Source organism: Cornus florida, unplaced genomic scaffold (genome assembly GCF_030987335.1).
Source record: "Cornus florida cultivar Cherokee Brave unplaced genomic scaffold, ASM3098733v1 CherokeeBrave_3.0.0_Hap2_Chr11, whole genome shotgun sequence".
Classification (NCBI taxonomy): domain Eukaryota; kingdom Viridiplantae; phylum Streptophyta; class Magnoliopsida; order Cornales; family Cornaceae; genus Cornus; species Cornus florida.
This window is the reverse complement of record NW_026775581.1, coordinates 124,854,832-124,872,100: the sequence shown is the minus strand read 5'-3', so window position 1 is coordinate 124,872,100 and position 17,269 is coordinate 124,854,832. Positions and strand designations below refer to the sequence as shown.

The following is a 17,269-nucleotide window of genomic DNA, read 5'->3' as shown; positions in this document are numbered from 1 at the left end:
AGTTCCCAATTCTTTGAACAGGTTCAAGAGTCCTGATAGCCTATGGAAAGTTTAGTTTCCTGTTTCAGATTTCTCTCCTAGTTGGTTTAGAATTGTACCAAATCCTATGCACGAATTTTATCTTATTTTCAAAGGGATTAGGTCATTCTAAACTCTATATAAACCATGCCATATACATTGGTTGAAGAACGACTTTTACATTATTATTCAAAGCCTTAGGAAGATTATTTTTGCAAAAAATCAGAATTGATTTTTCTGATATCTTTCTAGAACACATACACATAAACACTTAGTTTAGAGTTGTGGTGTTTGAATCCTGATCGTGATCATACAGTCATATTTACATCGATTAGACGAAACAAATCTTCTTCTACATCATTCAGATGATTGAAGAACAGAAGTAAACGCAGTCACACTTTGAAAGGGTTTGAGCATTCGTGAAGTGTTGTCTGATCTACCTGTTACTCTTCTACAAATATCAATTGTAAGCCTGAGATCAAGTTGCTGTTGGACGGGGAGTCGCAAAGCCAGAGGATCGTCAGCGGTTGGTGTGGTGTAGAACGATAGGGTGTGAGCCAAAGTCAAAGTTCGGTATACTTTGTTTCAAGCATAGTGGATTGGTTTACTTTGGACTGCATAAGTCCACGAGGTTTTTCCCATAACAGTTGATGTATTTTATCAACTAGGGTTTCCTCGCTAAAATCCTGGTGTCATCTCTACCTTTATACTTTACTTTATTTTATCTGCATGTGATTAACTGTTTAAATTGCTAAAATAAGTAAAGTTGGTAACGACACAGACCTGTTTTATAAAACAAATAAAAACTTTCCTGTATACATTCCGTTGCGTACGACTCACAGAACCTTCTTTATTCAATCAAGCAGTTAAATATCAAGAATGGCAAAAAACAATGTGCACAGAATTTAACGTTCTTTAAAAAGCTAGAACATGGATACTTGTTCCCTTAACAACTACAATGCATGTTTTGCCGAGTAAGTGGGTATTTAAAATAAAAAGAAATTCGGATGGGATGATAGAAAGATATAAAGCAAGGTTAGTGGCTAATGGTTTTCATCAACAGGAAGGGATTGATTACAATGAAACGTTTAGTCCGGTGGTTAAGCATACCACCATTCGTACTGCTCTTGCATTGGTTATTCATCATAATTGGCATATTCGTCAATTAGATGTTCAAAATGCTTTTTTACATGGGAACCTAACAGAGGATGTCTATATGCGACAACCTAAGGGGTTTGAGGATCCAAATTTTCCGCATCATGTATGTAAACTTCAAAAATCAATATATAGTTTAAAGCGAGCACCCCGTGCATTGTTCAAAAGGTTCTCCGATTATCTTGAAGAGCTCGGTTTTACTCAATCAAAAGCAGATTATTCTCTCTTTGTTTACCACTCTAATGAAGTGCACATAATTCTCTTGGTGTACGTTGATGATATTTTGATAACTGGAAATAATAATGGGAGAATACAACAACTTATTGTCTCATTGGGAAAACTTTTTGCAATGAAGGATTTGGGTGTTCTTCACTATTTTCTTGGACTTGAGGCTCATTTTTCCAAAGATGGTTTATACCTAACTCAATCCAAGTATGCTACTGATATCCTAAAATGGGCTCATATGGAAGATTGCAAACCTTCCTCTACCCCAACAGCTACTGCCAAAAAGATGGATGCTTCTACTGGTGAATACCTTGTAGATGTCTCCAAATATCGTAGTATTGTTGGTGCTTTACAATATCTTACTCTTACAAGGCCTGACTTAGCTTTCACAGTTAATCAGGTTTGTCAGCATATGCATCAACCTACTACCACACATTGGATTGTTGTCAAACATATTCTTCGCTATGTTAAAGGATCGTTATATAATGGCTTACTTTTTCAACCTGGAAAATTAGGTCTAGAGGGCTACTCGGATGCCGATTATGCGGGCTATCCCATTGACTATCGTTACACGGGAGGATATTGTATATATCTTGGCTTAAATTTATTCAGTTGGAGTTCAAAGAAACGTCCCACTGTATCTCGCTCCAGTACAGAGGCAGAATATCGTCAACTTGCTTTTGCAGCTGCAGAACTCTCATGGTTACGACAACTATTTCGTGATCTTCATATATTTCTCCCATCTATTCCTATTCTTTGGTGTGACAATGTTAGCTCCATTTCACTTGCGTCCAATCTTGTATTTCATGCAAGAACAAAACATATTGAAGTTGACTACCATTACATTCGAGAAAAGGTGGTTCACAGCGAATTGGATGTTAAGTATATAAATACTATTGATCAAGTTGTCGACATCTTCACTAAAGGACTTCATTCTACTCGGTTTGCTCTTCTAGTCCAAGTTGTTGGTCCGAGATCGGTCTCTCAGCTTGAGGGGGTGTGATAAACCAAAAGATATGGTAACAGCTGTAACATGATTATTGGAATATATTCTTCCTAAAATCTCTCATTACGTTTGTAATTCAACCCCTAAAATTAAGGGATTACATCTATTGTATCCCTATAGTCTAGGGATCAATGTAGGCAAGTTTGTATATAAATACATGTACCAGAGTTACTAGAAAAATATAGAAAAGATAATATACAATTTTGTTCAAAGTCTTTCAGGATGATAAAACTAAAAAAACAAAAAACACTCATATCACACAATTATTGCCAAAAACAATCATAAATTTATTAAATTGGAGGAGGAAAAATAAAATCCTCCCGAGCTTAATGTAAAAATCATTCTATCAATCACTCTCAATTTTAGTAGAAATCCTATTTCTGACAGCAAAATTTCTCACAACATCATATCTTATGCTTATCTTGATTGATCTAGTTTGCAAGTTGAAACTATTGATAATTCTAATAATTGGAAATATTGAAAACTGATACAAATTTTGTCGCAATTGAGGGTCTCACCTCCAAGGGATGGGGACACACCATTGTGCTTGAAAAAAAGTTTGCAACTAAGTACAAAAGTAGTCTACACGAGAAAAGGATGTCAATGGGTAGGTTGGGAATATGGTACCCCTGTACAAACTTATTGCAAAATGCCAAAGATGATTTTTTTTTTTTAACATAGTTTCTGATCAAATTATCATTGCTTATGATCAAAAGATTATTTTTTTCCCCCTTTCTATAACAACGAACCTACCGAAACAATTTGTCTCCATAATTGACTTAAAACCCAATATTGATTCACATATAAAAATTATTTAAGAAAGTTGCAAAAAACGTAGAGTTTTAGAAGTCTATTTATTTAGAGACCGAAGTAAAAGTCAACACTTTTCAAAGTCATAGATTTTGACCAAAAGTCTGATATGGATAAAAAAAAAAAAAAAAATACTATTTATTTGTCCAAACTATCCTTGGTGTTTTTAAGTATCACTTTTGTGTATGTAAGTACTACTCTTGTGCATAAAAATATTACTGTTGTGATAGGTATCACTCTTATAATTAGAGTTTATCACTTATGTGTACAAAGGTACTACTCTTAGGTAGGTAAGAATCACTTTTGTATAGAGGTACCACGTTTGTGCATGTGAATACCACTCTTGTGTACAAAGGTATCATTCATGATTCGCCGTATCGATCGGTTCGTAACTCTTTTTTAAGGATTCGATATAATTACACACCTTTATGAATCGGCCAAATTATATCAATATTCGTCCAATTCCATTATATCGCGATCCATATCGCTATCACAAATCATGATATCACTTTTTGTTGAGACCATTTTAATTAATGGATATGCAAAAAAAAAAAAATGATGCATGCCTGTGTTTTTTTTATGTCCACATCAAGCTTTGGAAACTCCACTTTTTAATAATTTATCCAGACTGAATCTTGGAATTAAGGTTGTAAACTAGATCAGACTCCCACAAACATAATTGGCCGGACACTTGCCCTCTTGCTCAAAAACTAATTCTTGGGTATATATAGTTATATGTTATATCTACGGGTCCATATACATTCAATATCTTCCCTATTGGAATACAATATGGGTTATCGAACCACTCTACCCACTCGAAAAAAAAATTTAAACACTTTCGGATATACCGAATTTAATTCTAATACCAATTATATATAACAAGTCAAGTTGCTCAAAGTTTAATTCAAAAAACAAACAGGTAAATAAAAAAACAAGGAATGGACCGACTTTGCCATCCTCAAGTCCAGTTCAGTTCAATTTTATTTCTCTTAGATCTGCATACATTCTAGTACATCCCACCTAGCAAAACGGACAAGGGAAAGGAGAATTTTGGTGTAAAAAAATGAATGTGCATGATCTATCCTCAACCTGTCTCTTCACAGGAGGTACTACTTCCAAAATCTAATCCAACCAACCACCCAACTTCTTTTATCATCTCTGTATTCATATTACACACACATACAACCCCTTCAACACTCATATGTTCTAAATTTCTAATGCCCATACAACCATATCTGTCTTCCTTGTCCCACCTCCCACAACTTCAGTGGTCCTCTTTCTTTACTACCAAATTAATGGTCTCTATATAGTAATTTCATCACTTATTCTTAGGAAAAATAAAAAGAAAACCGAAACTATATTGATAATCAGTGCTAAATGATTTCTAAAAATGGGAAAATATTTTCCATCGTTATTTAAAAATATATATATACATATATATTTCTAAATGTAAGTCTATTATGGGGCATGAAATACATATGACATGTTACAGTGCATGTACACCGTTTACCTTTAATTGTCACAGAATCCATGAGTGCTAGCTTATCCTATCAATTAGACACAGATGGATGGATGAATACACACACACACACACACACACACACAGAGTATGTCAGAGAAAGATACAATGCACTTGCAAGTGAGAAAGGCAATTGCAAAGGGCAGTCATCTACTCTAATAATCAAAACCTGTGTGTGTGATGTTGGGGCCTTGTAGGGATATCTTACATGGGACTTTTAACTAAATGTGGTTTGACACGAACACCCCCCTCTTTTTCTTTTCTTTTTTTTTCCTAACTTTGACGTTCTTTTATATTATATACGTAGTCCTTTGGATTTGATTCATATAAATAACACTAAATTGGCTTTTAGCGTGGTATGATCCTCAAGCCATAAACAATCCTATCATTCGATCCTGCCTTGGGAGACAACCCTCCCATCCTCCTCAATTAGTTTGTTCAAAAACAAACACTCGCAATTTTGACCATTTTTTCAAGACCCAAGCATATAATAAATAATTAAGTATCTTTTCATTCAATACTTAAATTCGTTATTTCCAAAGTTCATCTTTATAATAGTTGTATTCGAGTAGAGAAGTTTTCTATCACCATTGAAAGTCTTCAGATCATTACAATATAATATATATATAAATGTATTCGAATATTATGTTTTACGGAGATGAGTAAAGCGCCATTTCTTATTTTCTTTATTTTATTGTTTTTTTAAACCCCATTGATTGTTGGGAGCTATTATTACAAGTGACTCCATTGTGTCTACTAACTAGTAGCTAGTAGTAAAGTTTGATGGTGATGTTCATGAGTCCTGCATGGACTTTATAAATGTAGGTGAATTATGTGCTAGACACCCATATAAATACGAGATATATGTCCTATACTTTGAATATTAGACATTTTTCTTAAGGTACGTATATTAAACAATTAGTTCTTATTATATTATTATTTCCAAATAAGTAAAAAGTCTATTAAACATTATCTTACACAAAGACATTATTTTGCTTTAAGTGCACCATACACATGTACAAAGTCCATGTAACATACATAGAAATAACATATATATCATGCACAAATCTCTAAACTAATTATGAGTTTTAATTCTAAGGGGTTGGCCAACTTGGCCTAGCTGAAAAAGATTTGAGTCCTGGTGCGTTTTGAAGTATCAAGTCTTAAGATCAATTGTTCACATGTGTAAATAGTTTATTAGAAACAATGTTCGCAGACATAATCTGAATTTTACCTCATCCCTAGCTGTACTACAGGACTTTGCATGATCATGTAGATTAGTTGGAGGATTTATCACCAAATGTGTTTCAGCTCCAGCTAGAGTGATGATAAAGAAGTGGGTTTTTTCAGACGTTGGAGGGGTGTGAAGGAAGGAAGTAGAATAAGAACCAAAAGTGCTAATAGCACCAAGACACCTATAGCCTTCTGTATTTTGGGTCTTTTTTGCATCTTTTCATATGGACCTGCGTTAAAGTGATCACTATTCTGTGATCTTTTGTGGTGAACTTTTTTCATAGTGACCACACAAATCACAAGTTAAGACACATGCTGTGAAATAATAAACAAGAATGAAATTTTTTTCCATGGAAATTAAGAAAGAATGAGATTTTCCATATGCAAGAATGCTTCAAATTAATTAATTAAATATTTTTGCACGCGTGCATTTAATTTAAATGGAATTTATTGCAAGTTGATGAAATCCAATTCACAATTAACTTCCACAAATAATAGATCCAACTTCAGTTGACAAAATAAAATCATGCAAAATCAAAATTAACAACAAAATAGGTTTTAAATGATATATATATATGTAGCATTAACAAAACTTTGTTTGCATGCAAAGCACAATTAGTCCTGAACCTGCAGGGTGACTTTGTGTCACAACTGGAGAGAGAAGGGAAAAAAGTAGACCGATCAGTTAAAAATATTACTTTCTTTACAAAGCCACATAAGTCCATAACAATCAACACTGCTTAGTAATGCATATACCCAAATTAATAATTTTGATTTCTTCTCTCTTAATTAAATATTTCTCATCATCTAATTAGCCCACAATTAATTTGATCATACGTAGGGCTGCTGACAAGGCTTCACCAAGGATGAATAATTCATATTGGCCATGGCCATGGCAGAGCCGGTCGGGAACCCGAAACCCATGGGCCTATTAGCCCCCACTCGTTCCAAGGACTGGACTTGCTTCTTCAAGAACTTGACGTAATGAATAGCCTCATCCAACATAGAAGCTGTGTCCATTTTGGTACCACCAGGAACAAGTCTCTGCAAAATCCTAATTCTCTCGCTAATCCTTTCCCTCCGGTGCCTCGCCGCCACGCTCTGCGGATCCTTGGATATCTTCACGTTCCTCCGCTTCGGCGGCTTCACCGCTTCCGGGTCTATCTGAATCGGCTGCATGGCCGCTATACCGAATATCATCTCTCTCATTGCTTCCATGGAGTTTGGACTACTCATCTGTGATGATGTGACTAGAGGTGGTGTCATTGGTTCATGAACTGAAATGTCAACCATGAAGGGCATGGATGCGTGCGAGCTGGTTAAATGTGGGCTGTGGAAGATAGGCGGCGGTGAGGGTTGGATGGTGGTGGCGGCGCTTCCGCCGGAGAGTTGGATGTCAGGCAACTGGGTGGTGTTGACATAAGCCCCACAGAGTTCAGGAAGCTTGTCAAGTTGCATCATCATCGTCATCATCTCCATTTGATCTGCTGATGACGACGACCTTATTAGGTCAACGTCCATCTACTCTGTAAGTACTCGCGTGTGTGTGTGAGAGAGAGAGAGATGTGAAGAACTCAGATACTGAGACAGAGGGATGGGGAAGCTGCAGAGAAGAAGGCTTAAAGAGTTGAGATTATCACAAAAGAAAAGTAGTAGCTATTTCTAGTATGGGAATATGTCAGTGGAAGGATGAATATATATAACAAGTCCAAACCAACACACAATTATATTACACACATAAAGTATTTGTGTTTTGGATAATGTGGGTAAATATATGAAAATACTTAGATTTTTTTCTCTTCACGCGACATCATTTTCACTCACATAAATGTCATCCCACTAACATAATAAATGTGTACAACTCTGTATGAGTCTATACCTCTCTAATTCTAATTACCACACTTACTACGTATTATTTTTAATGTATTATTATAATTTTGTGCATTCCGTTTGTAAACGAGAAACTTGAATTCTGAAGCACCAAAGTATATGTGAGTGCTCGACCATCCGATAATTTCTAGACATTTCATGCACGCCGTTCATTAATGAGGCCACCTCTTCCGAGAGGTGATCCAATGGAAAATGGATCTATCAACTGATGAGGAATGGGAACAGAGGGAACACATCAACCATCTGATCAAGTCAAGTTCCAAAAGATTGAACTGTGGGTACTAAATCGTTGAGAGATGACGGTAATTAGATCTAGTGGTGGGCCCACGAATTGAAAGGCTCGGATCAAAGGGATTGTGGTGGAGTAAAGGTGCATGAACCATTACTTCATATTGGTCAGTGATAGAAAGTCGTAGCTTGCTTTTGTCTTTGCCTTGAAACCCTTCTTTTTTTTTTTTTTTTTTCTCTTAACACTTGTTTTTATGCTTAAAAAAACTAAAGAAACACCCCCACAATCACATGACATGTGTCAGAAGATAAGCCCCTAAATTCAGAAGTGGGGTCTACCAACAGTAATATTCAACGTCGGGTTATATCCTGCTACGCTGCACCGCTCCATCGGCACGCTTCTCTAGGTCGACCAGTCGATCGCTGATGATCTACTGGATCCCTTTGTACTCGGTGAAAGTTACCTGCTTTGGTAACTAACTTACGGAGCTGAACCCACTGACTTATGACTGTCGCAAGTCGAAAACTCTATACTTTTACAGCAGCACAACGATGTCGTATTACCAAGTAGTAAGCCGAGTTTTGAATTATTTGAACTCGATTTAAACTCACATAATCTCTTCGGGATACTTGCTCCTTTTTCTCACTTATAAGTTATAACCGTCGATAATTGTTTTTATTTTTTTACCAAAAATAAAAATAATGTTTATTTTTTGGGATGTGTTTAATAGTGCATATTTCGTAACACTTTGTTTTAAGTAAGAAAGAAAAAAAATTAGATGGAAGAGAGAAATTTTTTTTTTTTTTAGGTTGACTGGAATTAGAGAGAAAGAAATATAAAATTTTAAATTGATTTTACTATTATATGCAGTAATATCTATAATATTGTAATTTATAAAGGATAATTCTTTCATTAAAAATTTCTATGACTTTTCTACCCTCCTACGTATTTTTAGATGGATGAAAATTTATAAAGAAGGAAGGATGACACATCTCTCTTATTATCTTTTCTTTGCTTCCTTATATCATCTTTACCGAACAAAAAAAATTTATTCCTTCCTTTTTATTTTCTTTCCACACATCATTCTTTCTTCCACCAAACAAAGCATTAAGATTTTTAAAAGTAAAAATATAAATATATGTCTAGTAAAAAGTGTTGCAAGTTAAAAAAATAAAACGGTTAGAGTTTGTTTTTTCTGTTCATGGCTATGCGATTTTTTCTACAGTGGAGAAGCAACCAAAAACAAAATTTGGTTTTTTTTTTTTTTGAAATTTTTTGATACTATTATTTAAATCGTAGCAAATATATTATTAAATATACTTTCATATTTTGCTTCAGTACAATATACTATCTAAAACAAAAATACTAATTGCCAAACAAAACGTCAGTAATTGAATTCTAATCTCCAATTTAGAACTCGTACTTCAGATCAAGATATTTTCTTTAAAAAAATTAACTATAAATTCAAATAATTCCTGATAGATAAGTCACTGTCATCAATATCACCGAGCTTATTTATAAGTATCTTTTATGAATAAGTTTCCTAGTCAAACAAGCCAAATTATGAAATTTTCAAACATGACTTATTTATCAAAAAAAACTTAAAAACCAAACTCGAACCAAAATTGTTTATGAAAAGTTTAATTCGAAGGATCAAACTGGTAAGAATCCAAACTCAAGCAACATTTTTTTTCTTCATAAAATGTCACCATCCGGGAAATTTTTTTTTTAAAAAAAAAACTACTACTGAGGGATCATTAAAAATGCATTCCCTAATCCAATCAATGTCAGTTAATTTTCCCTTTGAATAATTTGTTTGACAGATGTTAACCATGATGATGCTGATCTCGAGGTGGACATTATAACTTCCATTTTGAATAAAGTTACGGCACTATAATTTGTACACTTAGCCATTTTTAGTTTTCTATTTTTCTTGGATCCTTTTCTCATATTCTGAAGTTTGTACTATTTTTATACTTTTTACTTTTGGAGACAAAGCTATCATTCCGTCTCAATTCAAAGACAACCATCCTCAACGAAAACCATGATACATTCAACTTACATATACTAATATGCGCGCGCGCGCACACACTCAAAACTTAGAAAAAAAATTTCAAAGAATCTTAAAATATTATTCTCTGAAATTAAATTATAAAACAACATTCTTAAAAATAAACCAAACAACCCTTAATGTTTCAGCAATCTTCAATATCACTTGTCATTTTTAAAGAATTTTTTTAATTTTTTCTGGAGTAGTTTTTACCAATTTAGGGAGGTAAAATGTCACATGTTTATTTTGTATCTTTTTTTTTTTTTTGTAATTTTTTAAGAAAATTTATTTAGCTGAACTTGGTGAGATGAGATAACAAGACTTGCTTGATTTGTAACTCTGAAAACAGTTATTCAGAGAACAGAAAACAATTTTTATAAAATAATAAAATACAATTATCTTAAAATAGGCTTTTTTATAATTGTGTTTTTTAAAAACTGAATCAAGCAAAAAATTTTATACATTTTTCTATTTTCAGTTTTGTGATAATAGAAAACGGCTATCAGAGTTACAAATTAAGCAAGGCTTAAATAGCTTTTGGATGCAGTTTCAGAACAGCAAGTTGTTGCAGACTCGTGATAATGGAAAAGCTCTCTCTCTCTCTCTGCACAACATTTTCTACAAGAAAACAGAGGAAAGAGGACGTATTACAGTACTTGGTATAGCAGAATGGATAAAAGTATCTATAAGAGACAGTTGCTATTGCTCTGATTATTTTCCCTTCTAACCTTGAATTGTATTGTAGTGTGAGGGTGAGAATGAAAATTCTCGAGATAATTTAACTTAGTATCAAAATAATATCGTTTTGATGCACACGCAAGATGTAATTTTTTATAATCCAAATTATACTTTGACTGAACCAAATTACTTTTGAAAAATATATATGGAAGGATGCATTTTTAAGACTCATGAATTGTGTTAGATAATTCAACTTATGTAAGTGGACAAATTTGTTGGTTCAAAGAATTGTGTTAGATAATTCTACTTATGTAAGTGGACAAATTTGTTGGTTCAAAGTTATATTTTAATTCACCTTTTTCTTTTTCCTTTTCATTTCGCAAAGATAATTATGTTATTTTTTCATTTCACTAACTAGCTTTCAATAGTTTAGAAAGATTATCTACAATAATCAATCAGGTGTTATTTGTATTTTGTCTAAAAATTAATTCATGCATATACTACAAAATTGATTTCAAACCAAAATATATCAGTTTTACCAAATCACTATTCACTAATTCTAAGATATTCGAGATTTTAATCACCCATTGCCATTTACTAAAGACTTTTTTTTACTTCTCAAAGTAGAAAGTTGAGAAATCAAGTTTTTATAAAGGCAGAAAATGAATATGATAGTGTATTTCTTGCCTTAATGGCCTTAGTTCGGCTTAGTGTATTTCTTGCCGATGTTTAATTGTTAGAGGGTTTAATTTGGCTTACTGCTCCGTAATTCGCCGGATGTAAAAAAATTCTCTCTGTGAAACAGTGGTGGACCGGTGGTCCCACTTCTTTTTCAGAGAGTCTCGATATTTGTACAAAATATTCTTGACCCGTTTGGATCCTATTCCTCCTACCCTTTTGTTACCTCAAATGCACAAACCAATAGACACAGTAGAATTTCATCTTTTACAGATTGTCTGCCTTTGTTTCTTTTTTATATATATATATATATATATATTCCATTATGATTCACACTAAATAACACAATAGTGACCTATCTTTAATGCTCGTATCTAATAAGTGTGTATCTGTTATGGTGTACTTGCCCAGTCTCTGAATTCTACTCCAGTCATCAATAAAATGAAAGTTAGCTTCGTAATTACACTTGCATCAATCTGCATAGTCAACTGTGAAAAAGTTATAGGTATTGACGATGCACTTTCACCAAAATTATGAAATTTGAATTGGGTCCAAAAAAAAAAAAAAAAAAAAACACACACACACACACACACATTCTAAATTCTGTGTACATAGACCACAGAGAGATGAAATGCTAAGCTTGAGTCTAATTTATCAGAGGTCATGGTCTCTAATAAAAGCTTGTAGTGCATATAAACATGAAAGAGGACATTGTCTTACACGTCCTATAACAGAATCTATAGGGCAACACAAGGCTCTATGAACTAAAACTAGTTGAAGATGTACGTTTCAAACTTTGAACCTTTGTGCTGAAACATTAGAGCATGTGTATGTCATTTATCAGAATTTAAAAACAAGTCACTTTGTCACAACAGGACATGTTATCAATGTTTTGTCAAGTTAGTTGCTTCGTGTGTATGGTTTTTTTTTCAAAAAAAGTTAAAGCAGTATGAACAAGGATTACAAGGGTTTCAGCTTAAGCTGAACTGAATGTAGCAGCCCAATGGATTAGCTATTACAACAAAACATAGATAACTAGTACTTCCTCAGGCCCATTTTATTTGTTCATTTACGAGAATTTAACTAGATGATATTTTTATTATTATTTTATTATCAAATTTATTTTTAATGGGTTAACAGTAATATGATGATTTATTTTTAAAGGTACACTGTACACTGTAAGAAAATTAAATTTAATAATATTACAAAAATAATACATTAATTTTTAAAATGAAATAATTATTTCGAGACGAGCAAATGGTAGTGAAACAATTGATCATACAAGTCTATTGGATGACTAAAAAGTTATCGACGGCCGATTGTTATATTATTATTACAGGAATACCTGAGCAAAGAGGCGCCCGTGGCCTAATGGATAAGGCGTCTGACTTCTAATCAGGCGATTGTGGGTTCGAGTCCCACCGGGCGTGCATTTTTTTGTTTATTTGCTTCTTCTCACCTTGAATCTAATATAACCTTTTATTTATTTATTTTATAGAAGAGTAAAAGAATGAAAATAAAAATAAATAATTGATAACCCCTCTCTTGCGCTTAAATTCATCCTCTGGACCGTGGTCCAAAGCCTGCCACTAATATTTTGGGCCGATGATTAATACTTAGCCTAGGCAGTGGTTACATTAAGTCCAACACTTAACCTTCTTTGAGCGCTTTACCCGTCGGTAGTCGGCCCAACATGGACTACACTTTGGGCATTGCTGGATGAAAGAAGCCCTACTGTATAAGAAAGCGGGGGAGATAAACTTGAAAAAATCAAGTAAATATATATATATATTTAATCATTTGTAAGAAATTCACACTAAGGGCAACCCCAGCGCATGGTTGTTTTCCCATTCTACACTTTATATAAAGTGTATAGTCACGTCAATAACTTTATATAAAGTATACAGCCACATTAGCCATTAATTGTACACTTATTTTGAAGACTCCAAGTTCTTGTTGTGCACTTATTTTTTTATTGTACACTTTATTATATTACTATTTTTTAAATAACAAAATAAAATTTATTATTATTATTATTTTTTTCTCAACAGTTTTATTGTTATCAACTATAATACTAATGGCTATAATTGTTTGGTCCGATTTAGATACAAGATTTTAAAAATATATATTAAAAAATAATAATATTACATTGATACATATAAGTGCATTACATAACTTCTTACAAATAAAATAAAACAATACAACTCAAGAAAAAAAAAAAAAAAATTAACATTAATACTTCCACAAATGAAAAAAAATATAGTAAACATTACAATTAATTGCCCCTTTTTGCATAACGCGCCATAATTTTATTTTGTTGATCCTCGATCCATGCTTTCACCGCCGGTGTTATAGCATCATTTGGATTTTTTTTCCATCATTTGTCTTTCCCAAAGAACTTGCTCTCGCTCAATCTCCATCATCTTCATTTCTTTTTGCGCCTCAAGCTCCTTTTATTTCATTTCTTTGTTGATCTGCACCTGTTATTGGATCTTCCCCAATATTAATCCACGCTTTGCATAACGCTTCATCTTCTTGGGTCGACCAATTTTTCTTATCTTTCCTTGAATTAGACTTGAATTGAGAAGGTTCAGATTGAGATGTATATTGGGAAGGAGGTTGAGATTGGATAGGAGGTGGGTATTGGGGAGGAAGTGGGTATTGAGAATGAGATTGGTATTGGGAAGAAGGTAAGTATTGAGAAGGAGATTGGTATTGGGAATGAGATTGGTATAGAGAATGTAGTGGGTTTTGGAAAGGAGAGAATTGAGATTGAGATAGGTTTTCGGATTGGTAAAATCCTGAAGAGTAAAAATCATAATTGAATTGTGGTTGTACTTCAGAGTTTTGCAATGGGGGTAACGGAGGTCGTTGATCCATGGAGTGTTTAAAGAAGAAAATTTAATCAGAAAAATTTGAAAGAAAGATTGAGAAAGAGAAAGATAACTAACTAATGAGAAATGTTGATAGAAGTGTAGTGGTATTTATAGAGAATATGTAATATTACAAACGGCTATATTTTATTTGTTTTTTCTCAATAGCTATATTCTGTTTATCTTTTTCCTAACTGTTATATTCTCAACAATTATATTTTACTTGTCTTATTCTAACGACTACATTATGTTTGTCTTTTTCCTAACGAATATATTCTGTTTGTTTAAAAAATAATAATTAATTAAATTATTATGCAAATTAAATGACTCTTTTTATTTATTTAGAAAAAAAATATATTTTTTAAGTAATTAAAATTTGACTATCTTTATATTAATTAATTAATCCAATACACATATAATATTTATTTTACACATCAAAATGCAATATCACTTTTTCATTTTATATTATATCACACACAAAGGCCCACAGTACCCTTTACTACTCTGAATTGCCACGCGCTACTTGATTATTTAACTATGGCGTTTGGAGTGTGTAATATTGCATGGGTCCCACAAGTGTGTAAGCTGCACAACAACCAATTTGCTTTTCCACAAATTTGCTTTTCCACAGTCATATATATTGTACACTTTGGGGATGCGCTGGGATTGCCCTAACACTCATTTGCTCACTCATTTGCTCATTTAGAGACTTGAACTCTTATCATTTATTTTGAAAAGTAAAAAAGATATCAGCGGATCACAATGTCCTTGAAAATCAATTAACTATTACTGAGTGCGTTTTCATTTTCTAAAAAACTAATTTTAATTAAATTGTAGAAATGATTCATTGTTCATGTTAATGCTTTATTGATTAGTATTGTGGATAGCAAGTTACCAAAAAAATAAAAAAAGCAGAGCAGGCGAGAATGAGAACTCAAAATTGAAGCTTGTACTCCCAAGTCCAAAAATGGTTTCTAGAACCTTGATGGAATGAAATAAATGCTACTTTTATATGCATTTTCCTTATATATATTAACCATATTTTTTAGTTGTTATGTTACGATTGATTTATTTGAGATAAGATTGACAATTAAAATTGGATAAAAAATTATATGGTGATATTTTATTAAAGGTCTGAAAGTAATATTAATTAGTACAACGAAAATACTTGCCAATATGAATTTCAAATAACTTGAAATCTATTGACATAAGCTTCTAAGGTAGTTTGTGCATGGTTATAAGAACTTGAAGCTAAATAAATAATAGATCAAAAATTAATTCCTTTTGAATCTTTTAACCTAAATAATGCAAGCCACATAAATTAGATTTCACGTTTCAAGAAAAATTCTCACTTCACTTGGGTTTACAATTATTATTTTTAATTGATTATAAAGGGCCATTTTCTTCACCTTTAACATTTGAGGAGGTTGAGTATTCAAAGTATATAATAAACCTGTGTTTGCTTGAAATTGAACTATATATATATATATATATATATATATATATATATTTCTTTTTATTAGTTACATAATATATAATCTTCAATAGTAATAAAAAAAAAAAAATTTAAAAAGTATAGTAATAGTCAAATTTATTTTAAAAATGAGCCGGTTCCGAATAAACGGTGTCTGGTCCCAAAAGTTTCCGACAAGCCGCGAACGGGCAAGCGTGTGTAGTATGCGTATGGTCCACAAACCATCCACATGCAACCCCGGCGCAAAATAGCATACAGCATTTGAATGGTACCCGATAAACCAACTACTGACAGGCTCTAATTGTGGTAGAGGCAACAGCTGTAAAGAGTAAACCAATCAGAACTCGTGACTCCCCCGACCCACCTTGTCCCATGTCTACTAAAGTCACACACTCTCTCTCTAGAAGTAGTTGTAGACAGAGAAACAGAAAACCTCTCCACCGTACTTCACCCAAAACCCACAACACTCTTTCTCTCACACCAATGGCGTCTCCGCAACCACTGAAACTACTCCTCCTCCTCTGCTTCACGGTCGTCGCGTTCAATTGCATTTCACATGGTCAAGGAGGTGAGGTCGAGGAGACCAGCATACACCTCATGACGGAGGCTCTGGAGTGGCCGTCGTTGACATCGATGTCTCTCTACGACGACGACGAAGGAGACATGGAGGAGGGTCGTCGATCACTGTTCTGGCGTGCATTGCGGCACTACTACATTTCGTACGGAGCTCTGTCGGCCAATAGAATCCCATGCCCACCGCGCTCAGGTAGGTCCTACTACACCCACAACTGTTATAGAGCCAGAGGCCCTGTTCATCCCTACACTAGAGGATGCTCTGCAATCACTCGTTGCAGGAGGTGATTTCTCCTGGCTTAGCTTGCTAGGGTTTAATTAATTGCAATTCTATATGCTGTATACATTGTTTTCTATTAATTAGTTGGATTTGTGTGTTTGTTTAATGGGTTGTTGGTTGTGATAATTAAACCCCTTGCAGATCTGTGTTAGTGTAGTTTGAGTTAGGCAAGGCATTTACTCTTTGATGTTGTGTCACTATTCTTGTATCGGTATACTTATATCTATCTGTGTTGACAATTGAGTTTATATAGACTTGTATTAATGTGAATTGTGTTTGGTTCTTGAGAAATTAATGGCTTGTTTTCTGCAATCTATGGCATTGCTTCCAATGAATAATGGCTTAAGAGAACATAGATAGTTCTTTCAAGAAGAGAGATGATGGATTGTTTGGTGACTGTATGGCTTAAGATCGAGAACATACATATATGTTTAAACATTCTACTGTCATTGCCCCAGTTGTTGGTGAATGTGATCAAAGCTTTTTATTGTGAAATTTATTTGTGTTTTTGGCTAGAGTTTGCCCTAAATAGGCGCATTATCCAGTTAATCTTAACTGGGAAGAAAATGTTCAAGCTT

General features: G+C 33.5%; 2 protein-coding genes and 1 non-coding gene across 3 annotated transcripts; 2 read left to right on the top strand and 1 right to left on the bottom strand.

Moving 5' to 3' along the window:
• Positions 1 to 482: 482 nt before the first annotated feature.
• On the bottom strand, positions 483 to 7,487 carry LOC132285775 (transcription factor HEC2; the record flags this gene model as incomplete). The annotated part of the gene is made up of 2 exons (XM_059787991.1): positions 6,813 to 7,487; positions 483 to 515 (listed from the first exon to the last, which is right to left on the bottom strand). Coding segments are annotated over exons 1-2 (708 nt in total), but the record flags the coding sequence as incomplete, so codon positions are not given.
• A 5,361-nt stretch (positions 7,488 to 12,848) lies between these two features.
• On the top strand, positions 12,849 to 12,921 carry TRNAR-UCU (transfer RNA arginine (anticodon UCU)). The gene has a single exon. It is a non-coding gene; the product is annotated as a tRNA-Arg (tRNA).
• Positions 12,922 to 16,214: 3,293 nt separating this feature from the next.
• On the top strand, positions 16,215 to 16,982 carry LOC132283070 (protein RALF-like 34). Its single transcript, XM_059784954.1, has one exon. The coding sequence runs from the start codon at positions 16,322 to 16,324 to the stop codon at positions 16,697 to 16,699; it is 378 nt and encodes a 125-aa protein (XP_059640937.1). The 5' UTR covers positions 16,215 to 16,321; the 3' UTR covers positions 16,700 to 16,982.
• The last annotated feature ends 287 nt before the right edge of the window (positions 16,983 to 17,269 follow it).